Here is a 17,523-nt window from a genome sequence, read left to right as displayed (position 1 = left end):
TTTCCCCTCACCTACCCGAGAGAAATGGGAGGCTGCCCTGCTCGGCTGCTCTATACGCCAGAAAGCCAGAGCCCTCGTCTCTAGAGCCCGAGCTGCCGCGGAAGCTACAGGGGCCCCGGGACCTCTCCAAGAATTTGTAAGGGGCTGGCCCTTAAGGCCAGTCCCCACTTTCTCCTGTAAATAGCCTTGAGCAAATGTTTTCCCACCACCAGCAAGACGACCGTGGCACAATGCCATTATCTGTTGCGAGTGACAGGACCGAATGGTAGCGCTAATTGGTTATAATAATTAATAATAATTGGTTTTGGGGGAAAGGAAATGGCGCAGTATCTGTCTCATATAGCGTTGGACACCTGAACAGCGCCATAAGGGAAAGGATAAAGAAGGGAGTGAAAGAAGAAAGGAAGAGGTGCCGTAGTGGAGGGCTCCGGAATAATTTAGACCACCTGGGGATCTTTAACGTGCACTGACATCGCACAGCACACGGGCGCCTAATTGGTTTATTGCGCTAATTGGTTGAAAATTGATTTTTGAGGAGAGGAAATGACGCAGTAACTGTCTCAGATATCTCGGTGGACACCCGAACCGTGACGTAATAGAAGGGATAAAGGAGGGAGTGAAAGAAGAAAGAGGTGCCGTAGTGGAGGGCTCCGGAATAAAAACTCGGCCGATACGATAGTGTTCGAAACCGGGTACTCCGCATCAGTAGACGATCCTTCCCGAAAGCTTGCTCACTGGTGGCGTAACTATGGCAGCGCTCTTCTAAAGGGCGCTATATTAATACGCTTAATATCTTTGAAGGTATACAGGTGTCAAGAGAACCTGCCTGCTGGAGCAGTATATGCGTCGTGAAGTGATTTTATATTAAAAAATGTTATGAAAAGCAATCCAGAAAGATATGAAAAACGTCATTATTAACCCGTCACTCACGGTCACGATCTTCTGCCTTAAATATCCGTTCGCAGCTCAGGCGCTGATTCCATGTGATGGTGACTCAGTTCTGACGACGTCACACTGACGGATTAACAGATTACACCAGGTCAAGATGACTGTCAGCTATGTATACAGGCCCGACACAATGGCGTGATTGTTTCGAAGCGCCTACGGGCGAGATGGATCACGCTCTTGCTGGGTCGGTCTTTCCGACTCGATAACAAGCGCACGTCAAATTCGATTCTTGTCGCATTACCTGCTTACGTAGCGTCGAACAGGGGCGACGTTAAGCCTGTCGTACGACACGGTAGCTTGGCACATGGGAGGGAACGAGCCGCGCGTCGAAAAAACGCTGGCGCTCAACTTGTCTTCGCGAAGACGCAGCAGAGCGCGTAGCGTCTCGAGCGGCACCTGCCGCATTAAGCGGCGAATAAAACACACGGCTTCATTGTTTGTTTTCGAAAAATAAGGACGTGGTGAGAAAGCCTCATATAGCTCCGTTTGCTGCAGCTGCGTCCCTGTGAACGTGAGGGCTAGGTCCAATCGCAGTCCCGAGAGTTGATCGACGTCGAAACACCGCCTGCGCCGCCAACACCGCCCCCTAGCAGCCGGCGCCTTCACCACGCGCACAGCGTGTGTTGCCTGCGTTTCTTCGAGCTCAAAAGACTGACGCCAGCTCGGCGCCTTCGGGAGTACACGTAGTCTAACAACCACATAACGCGTAGGACGCGTGCTTCTACTACATACAGGCACTATGTGATTCTGGATCGAATAAATCAGCGCTGAGTGAACGCTCCTAGAACGCCGAACAAGATGGAGCGGCTGCCTTTTGGCAAACTCATCAGCGGCAATCATCCGTGTGCGCAAAGTGTACTAACAGACGTGGGTCTAGCGAGCGCACGTAGCATTCGAGTGAAGTGACTAATGGCTGCGCAAAGCCTCGTTTATGCGTGCATGCTGTTATTGACAGGGGAACACAGCAAAATGAACGCGTGACAAGCAGCTGGTAAATAATAATTAATGCTGTTATTTCTCAGTCAGAGAAGGAAATGTGTTAACAGGTCTGTTCGCACTTGCCTTTGCGACGGAAAAGAGAATCAAAAAGGGGTGAATGCTTACTGTTAAGCGACTTTCCGCTTTGCCGAGCGTATCGGGACCTATTCCGCAATTGCAGAGCACGTGTGTGGTGTTTGCTCGGCCGGGCGTATAAATGTCAGAGTATTTAGATGTCATTATCAGACATGTATGTCTTAAATGTCCGTCTCTATATACCTAACAATCTCCGCACCTTATATCTTATAAAAATTAATCGGGGCGAATTTGCATCTCATGTGATAAATAATGGTAATTTTCGTCTGCGTATATTCACACGCGAGAAATGAGTACCCACAATCCTGCGAGCTGTTTCTATTGCAGAACAACTTCATACTTCCAAGAGTTCGTACTAACTACGGACCGCGCCATTCTTGGTTTCATCTGAACAAGAACTTCGCTTATTCATTTCTGGCTGCTGCTATTCTCGCTTGTCACTTTGGGCCTGTTGAGAACGGCGTCAGAGAGTCTCGCTTGGAAGCAGCCAGCACACATGTTTCTCCTGGGTGGCTCCGAGTACCCGCTGTCTCGTCGACGGCGATTGCTTCAAGGCCTGCCGTAGTGGACCGCCAGGAGAGGCTCCGTTCTCATATGGCTTCAATCAACGCGCTTTGTTGTGTCGGAGTGCTGCCGTCTTCGACCCAGAGGAATGACGGTTTGCATTTTGGACACAAAATCGCCCGATTTCCGACGACGGGCTGAAGTTTGGACACAACATCGCCCAATTTCCGACGACTGGCTGAAGTTTGGACACAAAATCGCCCAATTTCCGACGACGGGCTGAAGTTTGGACACAAAATTGCCCAATTTCCGACGACGGGCTGAAGTTTGGACACAAAATCGCCCAATTTCCGACGACGGGCTGAAGTTTGGACACAACATCGCCCAATTTCCGACGACGGGCTGAAGTTTGGACACAAAATCGCCCAATTTCCGACGACGAGCTGAAGTTTGGACACAAAATCGCCCAATTTCCGACGACGGGCTGAAGTTTGGACACAACATCGCCCAATTTCCGACGACGGGCTGAAGTTTGGACACAAAATCGCCCAATTTCCGACGACGGGCTGAAGTTTGGACACAAAATCGCCGAATTTCCGACGACGGGCTGAAGTTTGGACACAAAATCGCCCAATTTCCGACGACGGGCTGAAGTTTGGACACAACATCGCCCAATTTCCGACGACGGGCTGAAGTTTGGACACAAAATCGCCCAATTTCCGACGACGGGCTGAAGTTTGGACACAAAATCGCCCAATTTCCGGCGTCGTACCAAGAGCCACCGCAGCGAGCAGGCGGTCGTTACCTTCCCCATTTGTCGCTAGCATGTCTAGGGACAAAGGTCTTGTTTCCGGTGTGTCCCTTCCTGGTCCGGTGTTATGAAGCACAGGTTTCGGCAACACTTGTCGACCACCATGGAACAACACGTAGGCTGCCGCAGCCTACGCGACCTCGCCGGCATTCTCCTCACTCTCAAGCTCAAACACGTGACGGGGGCGTGTCCACACGTGCATGAGAAAGTGCGAGATTGTGCGCGAAATTGAGCCTTCAGGCCACTCCCTCCTGGGCGAGGCTGTCCTCTGCCTAGGGACTTTAGGGAATGGGAGCCCTATATGCCTCGGCAGTGAGTGTGACCGAGGGATTCTCCCGTTTGCTCTCGACGGTGTACAATATGTAAATAAACCCACTCGCAGTCTTTCTCCCATCACCCAACTCCTTTACTCCACGGCACTCCTGTCCTGGTACATGGTGGGAACGGGCGTGCGGTTCGTCTAGCAGCAGCAGCAGCAGCAGCGGCCTCGAACCCCCGTCTCCAACAACTGGCGACAGCGGTGGGATAGAAGCACAATCCCAACAAGCCTACTAATTACTTACTTCATGCCTTTTGCATTTTCTTCTAGAAAAATAATTGAACGCTACTTATTTCAGACTAACGTGTTTTATTAAGCTAACCTTTTGCATTGTCTTGGAATTTGCAGATATCGGTCTTTTCATTGACTGGGTGTGACTTGTCGTCTTAATCGTCTTATACTTTTTGTGACTGTCGTAGATTAACAATTTCATATTGAGGAGTACTGTTGATTTGGTTTTCTTTTGCAACTTATTCTAAGAGGGCTCTGTCGGGCTCAATTGTGGGACCTCTTTCTGCATATATGTCTATCTTTAGGCATTTGTAAGCTTTGTACCTTGTGAATAAATTTTTGAAATTTTTTTCAGCCCGCGAAAAATCTGTCCACAATATTTACACCTAGCAGGCGTGACTGAACCTACGTAGACACAACTGTACCATTGAGAAGTGAAGGACCAGTTCCATATCGACTGGACGACGTGGGGCCACTCGCGAGCAGGTTGTGTACCACTGGCCAAAATCCAACGGCGAATACCGTCTCTGGATACGACACAACTTTTCACCTTGTTGCAATCTGCCACAGTGGCCATCTATCTTGACTCAAGTGTGCGCGCGAAGGGTTGCCGTGAAAGCACATATTGATCACACATTTCGCGCTACATGCACTCCTGAATAATAACAGAATAACATATCTGAGCGCCGAAGGCAAGTACTAATTGGTTTCTAATGGCCTCCAGAGTGCGCCGGCAAAACGTTGCGCCGTTCAGCAGCCGAAATATACCGGTCCCCTGAAAGTGCGGGGAAGAGGGGAACGCTTTTGAAGATAGCAAAAACGCATACCCAGCAATTCTGGACAACCGCGGCGGCTGCGTTTTTATGGAGGAAAAACGCTAAGGCGCCCGTGTGCTGTGCGATGTCAGTGCACGTTAAAGATCCCCAGGTGGTCGAAATTATTCCGGAGCCCTCCACTACGGCACCTCTCTCTTCCTTTCTTCTTTCACTCCCTCCCTTATCCCTTCCCTACGGCGCGGTTCAGGTGTCCAACGATATATGAGACAGATACTGCGCCGTTTCCTCCCCCCCCCCCCCAAAAAAAAACCCAATTATTATTCTGGACAAAAGCGTTTGCGAGCATTAAACCGTTCACGGACGCAATTTTTTTCATATAATGTAAGATTTCACTATAACAGTCTATGTATCCGCAGATCACCCGGCGGCAGTCTCGTATTTTTTTTCTATTCCCGGTTTGCTATCGTCAACAGCGTTCCCCATAGGTTTTCTATGGCAGTCTTGACTATTCGATGCGATCGATGGAAACACTTTAAAAGAAATATTTTGCAACATATTCTTAAAAATGGACCAGTATATATACCTTCAATATTTTCCTAACAGTGTCTTACAATTTTCAAAATTTTCAACAAAAAAAAAACAAGACTGACGTCGGGTTATCTGGGGATATATTGATTCTTACAGTGAAATATTCCATTATATGAAAAAAATTACGTTCATAAACGGTTTCCCACTCAAAAATGCTTTTGTCCAGAATTGTTGTGTGTGCGAAGGAAAGAACTGACGCGGGAAAAGGAACGGTATGACGAACGCAATGATGGCGCTCCTGACTTGTCGCGACGGTGGCAGGGCAAAGACGACGTGGTTTTGCATTTTGTGACGCAACGTAGAAAAACAAGATAATTATTAGCACCTAATTCAAAGAGGAATACGGGAAGCGCGGTGTGACGAATAAGTATGGGCTTTCGGAGAAAAGCATTCGTTTCATTCGTTGGTAAAAAGTTTTGTCGCTAAATACGGAGAGTTCCATAAACGGGCTTCTATGGGCACGAACAAGAGGAATTGCTTTTCATCAGTGAGCCTTTAATTAGCATCTTAGACATTTTAGCGAAGACTAAGCCTAGTAGGAAGAACTAATTCGCTGACCAACGTGTCATGACGAACGTGGCCGGAGTCGTACGCTTGAAACGGCAGATAAATTCTCTAAGAAACCAAATTTTCTTGACTGTAAGCAGCGATAAAAATAATGAGAAGTGAGCCCTTACATGTGTCTACACAAATCACCGCAGTACACCGTCCACAGACTCCACTGTGGCAGTAAACGCCCTAGAAATCACGGTGCGCTTTGTTGCATGTTTCTTTTTCTTTTGCCTAGTTCACATCATCAGCTCAGGGTGGTCAGATTGCCTTTTATAAATTCTTCCATGCCTCCGCCTGCAGTGCGGTGCTGGAGATACGCTATTATTTAACAGGCTGCTTCGAAATCATATTGAAGCGGATCTTCTTATGCGATTAACAATTATTGGGTACATTGACATATACTAGGTATTCTACTTTTGTATGCAGAATACGAGCACTGCCAAACGACATCGATGCCTCGTATAGTTCTCCCATTGAAGGAATCGCTCCGATGTAGTGATCCGCTCGTCACAAACATTCGCGACATGGTCTCCAGAGTTAGTCGCATTCGCAAGTTTGAAAACTGAAAATTGTTTTTTGGGGGAAAGCAAATGCGCAGTATCTGTGTCGCATCTCGGCGGACACCTGAACCGCGCCGTAGGGAAGGGATAAAGGAGGGAGCGAAGAAGAAAGCGAGTTTCCCTTTGCGCACTTTCGGCATATCCCCACTTGCCTCTCCATGCATGCTTGTCAACGGGTCTTCAATTTTTCAGCCATCCGAAATAGGCGAGAAAAAAAAAAACAGCTCTATAGCTACGCCGCTGGAGTTGCACAACAGCATCGCACAACAGTGCCGCGATACACATACGGACTTACTTCATCGCTCTCGGCGCGCCCAGGCCAGCTCACAGCGCTCCGCGGTCCACGACAGCCTCGGGGACGTGTACGCAACGCACCCGGTCCCACGAGCGCGTAGCTCGCCTCCGGAGAACCGAGCCGACGCCAGACGAACCCGAGATGTGCCGCGCACCCCCCCTGGCTGCTGGTGACGAAGCGGCCCCCGACAGACGCAGCACCCGCGGCATCCGCGGCGCCGGCCAAACACTACACCGAGGGAAGGATAGTGTAATATATCCCACGTGGTATTTCCGATATCACACCACGCTGGTCTGGGAACGCGTGCACGGTTCCAGAAACCGCCTGCAGTGTGTGTGTGTGTGTGTGTGGGGGGGGGGGGGGGGGGAGGGGGGAGAGGCAAGGGTGGATGACTGTATTCGAGGGTAAGCGTGGGTGTGTATTTGTAGGTAAGGACATGCAACGTTACTAGCACTATACTAACGTTGAGTGTACACTGGCAACGTTCATGCACACGTTGATTGTGGGTGTATGCGTGGCAAATGGGGACAACATAGGAGGCGTGTACACAGGAGAGGAAAGAAATGGAGCTCTCCCCCTCCCCCTTACATATAAGAGCAAGCCCTACAATGACTTCCCCCCTCCCCACTTATGGAGAGACCTGTGAACGCCTACGGTGGGGAACTCTACTAGATCTTTATGTTTGACTATGGTATATGGGTTTGTGGGTATAAGTGCGTGTGTGTCTGGACAAGTGTGGTGTGGGTGGGCGGATGATGTTTGAGTGTGGCCGCGAGTGTACACTGCGCGTGGTTAGCACATGTTAGGGCAGACGACAGAAAGAGTGTCGTGCATAACGGAGGCAGCCGAGACAGAGAGCGGTTTACACCTCCAAATACACGAAGCTCTTGGTATAGTCACACGCTTCATGGGTCGAGTCGGATTTCATGTGTTGAATCTAAAATGAATGGGCGAATCTGGGGACAATTAATAGGAAGGAGCGGAGTAGATGCAGGAAAATGACGAGGAAAGAGCACGGGCCTGTCGCCCGGCATCACGTGGCCACTATTACTGCTGCGCGCAGACAGGAGATGCGTAGGAGGAATCGGTTGTTGATGGGAGTCTAACGTCCCAAAGCCGACTGAGGCTATGCGGGACGCCGTAGTGAAGGGCTCCGGAAATTTCGACCACCTGGGGTTCTTATTAACGTGCACTGACATCGCACAATACAAGGGTCTGTACCATTTTCGCCTCCATCGAAATTCGACCCTGTCTTTTCGGGTCAGCAGCCGAACGCCATAACCACTGAGCCACGACGGCGGCATAGGAGGAGTCGGAGACAGAGTAGAAAGGAAGAGAAAAGATGCTCCTCATCACCCCGTGACCGACGGGAGGTGTCTGGAGACACTACTGTACAGGACTGCTATGACAGTGCGACCGTAGCTTCTCACCGGCTACAACTGCTCCCTTAATAAATTGTTTGCTAACTGGTCACTATATTCTCAAAAAAGCACTTCGTAAAACTAGTACAGTTGCTAATCAAGTTACTACATCCAGCTTTTTGTTAACTTGTTATAAACTGTTTCTGCGCTCGTTCAAAATAATTTTATAACACGTTAACGACATAGATTGCAGTGCGAAAAACTAGCTTGTTTTTCACACAAAAGTTGTTTCCAACTTGATGAGCGCAGATGTACAGAGTGCACAGAAACTTGCATTCCGCAGTATCTGAATTGAGCTGCGTAGTGAGTTATTTATGCGACACATCTTTGCAGCAGGTAGGAGAAGTATTGTTCTACCGCTTAGAACTTGGTAGCTTCATAGGCATGTTAAGTGCCATAATACATTGCTGAAAAGCAGACCTTGTGTCCTCCATGGGAACTATCTCCCACAGCCTCTACCCTATCCGTCTCTCTCATCAAAGGTTCGTGGAAATCTTTCCGCAAGGGCTAAATGCCGCTGGCTTTAAAAAGGGTCATTAGACGAGTAAGTAACATTAAAGAAAAGACGTATTTTGCGCGTAAACGTCCAAAGCCCTCATAAAAAGGTTCGAACACTGCAGATATTTAAACTTAATTGAACAGAGGCAGAATTTTTTTAAATCAACTGTTGGCTCATATTTAGATGCAGTCATTGAGCCAAAGTTTTTACCTTAGCTCCATTGTGGGCAGCGAGCAGCGGAGAGCACCGCAGTGCGGGCGGGACAGAGTAGGTCACGTGGCCCGTGTGCCATGGAGTGGCGCATGGTTATGGTGGCTATTTTTCATGGCATGGTTATGGCATGGTTATGGTGGCCATTTTTTCGTTCACAACAAGAATGCTCGGTTTTCGAAAAGGACGCGCAAGGGCGAAAATTTGTTGTGCCATAGCGCCGAGGGTAATTGCGCTTTCGGACTCTAAAAAATTACATGACTGTTACTAACAGCCGTTTACAAATCTTCTATAGCAACTAGGCCAACGGTTATAATTAAAAAGTTAATTTTTATAAATAAGCTAACGAGCTTACTAGTTAACATGGTTCACCTGTTGTCTAATGTCCGCCAACACCTGTATTACAGTGCCGAAGAAGCCATCTCTATAGTTCGAAAAGCCTATAGTAATGCGACAGCAATGAAAGAGGTATCGGGGAAAAAAATGTGCCGTCGGTCATAAAATTCATCCATTGGCTTGAAGTAAGTGAGGTCACTTCCGGTAAAAGCATCAACAGCCTCTAATGCTATCGCATTGCCAGCACATAAGGTACACTCTAAACATAGACGCCTATACAGCAGTAAAAAGGGAGTAAGCTCTCCTATAGCGCCCTACCTTTCACAAAAGGGAGTGCGCTCCTTCCTCTTTAGCGCAAAGGTGTCCCTGTGAATTTTTAAATAAAAATTCTACTTCCCATTCGCTGAAACACCCTGTACTATATCCAAAAGGGCGATCCTGACTTGTCAGACGTGCAAGTAGGAGTGACAGGTGCTTAGCGATGAATAAAGTGCCTATAATACACATAAAAGAAGACTCGTTGCAAAAGTAACTGTTTTCAGAGGGACGGCACGAAAGGCGGTATACGTAATGGGGCGAAATTAATTGAACAGGGGCTAAATTGTGCAGCTGATATAAGTGCTTTCAATGATTGCACCCGGAAACAAACGCCACTTGCCGCCATGCGACCCGCAAGCATATGCGCTCTTGTCTCGTACGACCTCGTACCTTAAAACAAAAAATGTGCATTAAACTAAAATAAATCAAAACAAACCACGCCGCTCTCGTATACTTCCTGACAGCTCAGGCCCGCATCTGCGGCACAACGTCGAACTTTGCATTTTCCGACATGCAAGAGCCCATGTCCCTTCTATTGTGTCGCACAAAATATTAGATTGTGTCAAGGTTGTACACATGTGCAATTATGTAAAAATATCTAAAACATTTAAATGTGTATAAAAAATAAAGGCATGTACGCAGCTGTTGGCCTAAAATCAACCCGCCGCCTCTTTCTGCATACTAACAATGAAAAAGGGGAAAAAAATCGGAATTATACAGTGGCTCTGAACGAATAATTTTGCCGCCTAACTAAAACGTCAGTGCGTCTATCACCGCTGACTACAGAAGTAACGGGCTCATTGCGGTAAGCGTCGCGGCATTCATGAATGTTTGCAGACATTCGATGAACCTACTGAGGCGCAGAAACGATTCACCGCTGTGTTGACGAATTTGGAAGATCGGAGCCGAAGTAGACGTAAGTATGCACAGCCTTCGTCACAAATGTACAGCGCACCGGGTACGCTTCTAAGCCATCCAGTGTAGCCTGTTTTTCATTGCCAACGTCCCATATATCTTGAAGGTAAGAGTAACTCTTGTCCTCGTGCCTTCTGAAAGTTGCGACTCCTACGTGTGTCAAAAAGGCCCACTTATGGCTTCGGAGTCACAGCTCCTTGGGCTTTGCCGTCAAATGTCAAGGAAGTAAAATTAATGGGCGCATGCGCTGTACTGATGTGGAAGGGTTTCAGCGACGTATTTGCTCGCCAGAAATACTATACACATCCCTGAATGTCGAAGGTTCTGGACCCCAGTGCTAGCAGGTCACGGAGCCATCTTCCATACATACTTTTGATACGACTTGTGGATGTTGCTGCGAACGCCACTGTTCATAACTAAGTGTCTGCGTGTCTATATAGACCTCTATTTCTCTCAGTCCTTAGTATCTGTGTGCTCTGTCGCTTAACCCTCCTTGCTCTCCCGCCGATCACGTGGGCGTATATATCTTCTAATTGATGTATAAACTCAACGACAACCAGACAAACGAGCGAGTTTGCTTTGCATTGTGCTCAAAAAGCTTGTGGCAATGTAGAGCGTGGTGGTAATGAATTTGCACCTTGGCTCGGGCAGATATATATAAATAATTGGTTTTTGGGGAAAGGAAATGGCGCAGTATCTGTCTCATATATCGTTGGACACCTGAACCGCGCCGTACAGGGAAGGGATAAGGGAGGGAGTGAAAGAAGAAAGGAAGAATGAGGTGCCGTAGTGGAGGCTCCGGAATAATTTCGACCACCTGGGGCCTTTGACGTGCACTGACATCGCACAGCACACGGGCGCCTTAGCGTTTTTTTCCTCCATAAAAACGCAGCCGCCGCGGTCGGGTTCGAACCCGGGAACTCCGGATCAGTAGTCGAGCGCCCTAACCACTGAGCCACCGCGGCGGATGCATACATTCTCGGAAGATATCAACTTTAACTCGCTTCCGGTTCAGACGTATCACTTCCTTTTTTTTTGGAATATTTCCATATTCGCTAGAACAGACACAAGTTTTCGTTTTTTTCCACGCACAATAACAGATTGGAATCAGCTAATTAAACCATTGTCCCATGAGTTTTAACAAATTATTAGCTATATTGTGCTCTTTTTTTTTAAGTGTTGCGTTTTCCTTTGTGGTTTGATTGACTTGTTCACCCACCCTGCTTGGACTCAGTGTCCGCAGTAGATTTGTACAGTATTTTGTAAATAAATAATAATAAATAAAGTGCTTTTTTTACGTCAAAAATGACCGCTAATGCGATCACATTTCCTTACCCCCCCCCCCCCCCCCTTTCCACCCTCGTACTTGGATAAAAAAGAACTAATGAAGTGCTGTAAAGCACAATTAACACATTTGCGCGATCGAGAAGTCAGAATAACGGTGGCCATTCGGAGCAATATAAGTTGCTTTAAATTTCATGCCAAAATCATGTTGCTGTCTGTTTCTGCGGGTGAAAATCGTGACGCCTCTTCCTTATCAAGTAAAGCCAAGTAAAATAACGAGCTGGAAGGCGGGTTAACGCCCCCAGATATAAACAGCGGGAAGTCCGCTTGACACAGAGATATGACGCAACAGTCCCCCCCCCCCCCCCCCCCCCACCCTAAAAAAAAAAAAGACGATGTCTCCGCTTTCACCTCTTTCTTTTCCTAGTAAGTTTAGGTTCGGCATTTTAGCACTGAGGCCCAGCCACTCATTTCCGACGTCACTTTCAAGAGATCACCCTTTGAAATAACAGCACATCACTCAGGAGTAAATGATATAACAAGTAAGAAAGAACAAACAGTGCGAATACTCGTACGGCCGTAGACGGAAGAGTGGATGTTTGTCCCCGTATATCTTCGTGGCAACTTGCTTTCTTTAAATACGCGCCAGATATGCAAGCAGGAGCAGCTTAGAGGTCAAAGGAACATTAAAAAGGGAACACTTAATAAACACATCGTCAATGGTCACAATTCCTGGAAGGAGTGAGATGCACGCTTAAATTTTTTTTTGTCCTGTGTAGTTTTCGTCGATACGCGTGGTTATAGATGTTCTATCAATAACAGTAATAATAATAATAATAATAATAATAATAATAATAATAATAATAATAATAATAATAATAATAATAATAATAATAATAATTGGTTCATGGGCAAGGAAATGGCGCGGTATCTGTCTCACATATCGTTGAACACCTGAGCCGCGCCGTAAGGGAAGGGATAAAGGAGGGAGTGAAAGAAGAGATGAAGAAAGAGGTGCCGTAGTGGAGGGCTCCGGAATATTTTCGACCACATAAGGATCTTTAACGTGCACTGACATCGCACAGCACACGGGCAACTTAGCGTTTTGCCTCCATAAAAATGCATCCGCCCGCGGTCGGGTTCGAACCCGGGAACTCCGGATCAGTAGTCGAGCGCCCCTAACCACTGAGCCACCGCGGCGGGTTATAGATGTTATATAATAATAATAATAACAATTGGTTTTTTTGGGGGAAAGGAAATGGCGCAGTATCTGTCTCATATATCGTTGGACACCTGAACCGCGCCGTAAGGGAAGGGATAAGAGAGGGAGTGAAAGAAGAAAGGTAGAAAGGGGTGCCGTAGTGGAGGGGCTCCGGAATAATTTCGACCACACTGGGGATCTTTAACGTGCACTGACATCGCACAGCACACGGGCGCCTTAGCGTTTTTTCCTCCATAAAAACGCAGCCGCCGCGGTCGGGTTCGAACCCGGGATGTTATATCTCAGATTTTATATTCAGGTTAAATTCAGAAGTAAAAATAAATACTATATGACCCGTAGGCATAAAATAAGCGCTACGTTCCAAATAGCTCCACCTTTACTTGAGTTAGCTTCGGAAAACGCACCGACCCCCTCCTTCAAGATGCCAGTGAACACGGCTCCGATCATCCACATCGCGCCTCGTTGGAGGTGCACTAAAGAGGATTCTGAACTCGTCTTTTTACCGCGGGAACTCGATATACACTTTCCGAGCATTCTTACAAGCCTCGAATTATCGTCCTGTGCGGCCGATTTCCCCAGTTAAATCGGATTAAACGCCCCCGGCTCCCCGCCTTCTTTTTTTTGAACTCAACGCTTAAAAGTAGGAGGATTCAACCAACGCGTGGAGTGCCTTTCAGCCAGTCCCGTGGCGGCTTCGCTTTAGCTTTTATTTTGTTTTTAGTTTTCTGTGAACAAATAGTTTCAATCGCGGACAACACAGCCGCAAATCAAGCCCACGGAATAAAAAAATACGCGTGCGCTCTTTGATTTACGTATCACTCCGCCTATGGCGGAGCAGCCCATTCCTGGCGTACAACGCGGGCGTCTGATGCGCAATACGCCGAGCCTGCCCCGTCCCGCTCGCCGAGCGTGTCAACAGTTCACTCACCTGCGCTGGGCTCGCCGCTGCGGGAGCCGCCTCGCGAGTCGTGCCTTGACGCGTCTGAACAAGCCCTTGGCGAAGCCGCCGCCGCACGCGAAGAGCGAGGAGCGCATGTTGTTACCTCCCGCGGGCACCCGCAGCCGTCTGACCCGCCACTGCCGTGGCCCGCTGACGCTGCATGACCGTCGCTTCCACAGACACAATCGCCTCGGCGTGCACACACACTCACGCCCACCACTGTGTCAGAGATCGCCAACGCCGGCACACACACGCTCGTCCTTTCTCTCTCCGCCGCCTCTTTCGCCGTCCGGTGATAGCCGAGAGTCGTCGACTTCGTCTGGGGGCCGCCCCGAATGCCGCTCTTTCTTTTGTGGCGGCCCAAGATAAAGAGCGCTGCCGCGTTCTCTCCCCCCATCCTCCCCCTACGCACACTCTTGCGTCTCTCTCTCTCTGGCCCCTCCGTACTTCTACGTGGCCCAAGATTGTGCCAGCTAGAGATGGGCGAACTCGCAGCTCCGAGACATAAGGCGAAGAAAACCTGACTCCGGCCGCTTGAACAGGATCGCTTTGTGCACGTGATGTTCGCAGAACTCAACGCGAAGTTTACGCACTTTTGACGTAGTGCTACACGCGCTTATCTCTACGTCAGCCGCGAGGTGCTTTGACCGCGTTCGCCTCGCGCATGTGGAGCTCGTGGAAACCTACGCAAAGTTTACGCGCGTTCTGGACATAGTACTACGCACGCGTATCGTTACGTCAGCCGTGAGGTAACGGTGCGGCGACCGCGTTGCCTTGTTTGCGTGTAGACAGTCGAGGATGTCACAGCCCAGCACTGACAGCGTTGGGTGTCCCGTACCGTTCTCTTAACAGCGCATTCTTATTTCTCTCTCGGCCTCGTTGCTCCCAGCCCGTATGGCTTATCGAGTAGGCTTAGCACCTGTGGCACTGTCCTGGTCAGGGCGTAAGAGAGAGGTCGAGAGAAGATCAGAGGTTCGACACGTACTCTCGGTGGTCACATTGATGGGTCCGCACTGCATCCCCTACACTCTAAACAAAAAGGAGTACTTACTCCATTTCACCCCCACATAGAGTATTCGTATTTAGAGTGAACGTCGTGTCCGTCGTTCGCCACATGTCTTCTTGGTTTTGATTGAAGGAACGCCCGAGCCACCCAGACACGTCGATAGAAATCGCCGCCTCGCGCCCATAGCCTCCACTACTCTGCAACAAGTTGCAAGGGGGAGTATCGGTTCTGAACACGAAAATGCGCAATGACACCCACGATGCTACGAGCCGTTGGGGACGTGGGTGTTAGCGAAATACTAGACACTACTAGGAAGAGTTATGTCTTCGTATACTTTCTTCGTTCTTGCATGCATCCTGTGCAGTTGTTCGCCATCAGTGACCACCTCGAGACATCAAGCGCGCACACCTGTTTGATGCCCGCGCGTGATTATCTGCGCACAGTGAGTAGACGTCATGCCGAGCCGGATGTCTTCAGATGAGACGTCTGTATTCCAAGAGGCTACGATTAATCTGATTGTTCAGGAGGATTACTGGTTGAAAATCACAGCTGTCATGAGTATTCCATTCTCTCTCATTGTACACTTTCACCATTCCATTTGGTTCACGTACCCAGCAGTACAGAAGACTGTTGCGGTAACGCAAAAGGCGTAGATTCGATTTAAAATTATATGGGTAATACGAATTTTCGGATGATACAGATTTTATGAACGCTTCGACGAGATAACATTCTGCACATGCTATGACTGATGTTTCGAGTTCAGCTTAACACTTTTTTTCAGGCCTCAGCGAATTATATTAATGTTGACCTGCCGGACCGCGTAGCCCCAGCCACTGTGCTAAACTGTGCCAAGCCCCCAGTGGGAGTGTGTTCAAAGCTGACCTCTCTAAACTACTCCCTGAAACTGTCTGAAAACTGAGGAAACTCAGGGTCGAGAGCACCGGCGCCCTTTTTCGTGTCGCCTCCACACACTTCTACACCTGTAAAATTATGGTGCTAGGCTTCTTCAACAGCACTTGAAAAATCTGCTGATGGCAATTGGCGCAGCAACAAGTATACGGCAGCTCGAAACGAGCATATACGTTTTTATGTACTCTACAGAAGTGTAATAGAATCAATTGACGCAGGAAATGAACTACTACCCTAGAAACAGCTGTTGAAGTACAAGTGCTTGGACAAGAAGCGCACAGCGTTTCACCATTCACATGGTGCGATTAACCGATAGCTCCGACGAAGACAAAGGAGTCCCTCAGAGGAAATTACGGCGCTGGGAAGAGAGAACCGTTATCAGAGTTGCTACCACCAGATCGAGATACCATTGTCTTCTGACGTAAGATCGGCGCAGTTGTTTTGATCGAGATAAGCCTGGAGTTCCGCCAACGTCAGTGCGTGAGTGTGTGAATAAACATCGTTATTGTCGAAAACTAGGTGTGTTCCTCTCGTGACGGCTTGCAAAAGACTGCCACCGTCAACAATCCTTCAGGACAGACACGCATACAGAATATCGGGATGCCAAGCGCCCCCAACGCCTTCACGACTAAGCTTTTGTGCTGTTACTGTTTTCGAAGAAGGTGCTATCGGCGTCAAATGAACTGCGAACAGCGGAGCGCGTGGCCAAAGGTCCAGCTTAGGCCGTCTGCCTGCCGCTATCAGTTAAAGGCGCGCTCTTCCGGTTTGCGATAGTTTTCTGTCGTTTTATTTGACTTTCGCTTCGTCGCTGTGCCGCTGGAGCGCCACATTCATGTTTTTCACCGATCACAACTTGCACAGCGTGGTTTCGCTGGCGGCAGCGAGCGAAGCGAGCGGTCCTATCTCTCTGGTTTAACAGCGTGCTGTGTAGGGCGAGCTGTAACCAGTTCTATTCTAAAGCTCCTTATGGGGCACCTGCGCTGTCAAGGTGGCACTGCAATGGTTCCATTCGGTGACTCAAAACTGCTTATGTCAGCCGCTTGGGCCGCAGCAAACGCGAGAACACATTCTGCGCGATTAGACACCCGCGTTTGGCTGACAGCATTCATTGCCTAGCTTCTCTCGGCGTAGCCCAGACAGCTGACGCACGGCACGTGCGCCTTCGACAGAGCGCGGGGGCTCACGCCAATAAGCGCCTGAAGGTGGCGCGGAAAAGTACTAAGAGTACTACCCAAAACTGCTTGCTCTTCTCGCTAGGCAGTGTGTTATGGCGCTGCAATCGGCACCGCAAACTTCAGCGCAAGTTCCCCATATGATGTTTCGTCAGGCAGCTTGAAATTTCTCGCCTAATGCACCCCACCTACACATCGGCAAGGCCTCCGTGAGAGTGTCTCGGAAGTGTGGTGTTTTGTGTTCGCAAAATCCTTGCAGTTATTGTGGCAAAATCATTTTTCTCCGCACGGAGAAAGTGCGGACTTGAGCGCACGTTTGGATCCGCGTATATACTGCGGACAATACCGCCATTGCACGATCATAAACGACCGAACCTCTTTTCCTGAACTGGTCAACATTTATTTGTTCGCAGAACAGGCGCTAATAGCACCACGACGATGGAAGAGAAAGCAAAGCGCTCCATGCCAGGAAGCTACCAGCGCTCGCTTTACAAACGCGGGTGACAGGCGCTTCCGGCATAGAAACTGCGCTGCGCCACTCGCGTTCAGTTCCGCTCCAGTGGCAAAGCGAGAAAACGAACTCAAAAGAAAACAGAACCCGCCGCGGTGGCTCAGTGGTTAGGGCGCTCGACT

At 48.8% G+C, this 17,523-nt stretch overlaps 1 protein-coding gene across 3 annotated transcripts in view; it reads right to left on the bottom strand.

Moving 5' to 3' along the window:
• Window positions 1–17,523, bottom strand: part of LOC144128413 (choline/ethanolamine kinase) — a 134,793-nt gene that overhangs the window by 37,677 nt on the left and 79,593 nt on the right. Inside the window, exon 1 of one of the 3 annotated variants that reach the window (XM_077661796.1) lies at window positions 13,792–14,140. The exons of the other annotated variants lie outside the window; for them this stretch is intronic. Coding sequence (XP_077517922.1) covers window positions 13,792–13,898 — 107 coding nt within the window. The 5' untranslated portion in view covers window positions 13,899–14,140. Of the gene's footprint in view, window positions 1–13,791; window positions 14,141–17,523 lie in introns of those variants that run through there. 3 annotated transcript variants of the gene reach the window in all.

The sequence above is a fragment of the Amblyomma americanum genome, chromosome 4, assembly GCF_052857255.1.
Source record: "Amblyomma americanum isolate KBUSLIRL-KWMA chromosome 4, ASM5285725v1, whole genome shotgun sequence".
In the NCBI taxonomy this organism is placed as follows: domain Eukaryota; kingdom Metazoa; phylum Arthropoda; class Arachnida; order Ixodida; family Ixodidae; genus Amblyomma; species Amblyomma americanum.
This window is presented reverse-complemented; position numbering and strand designations above follow the sequence as displayed.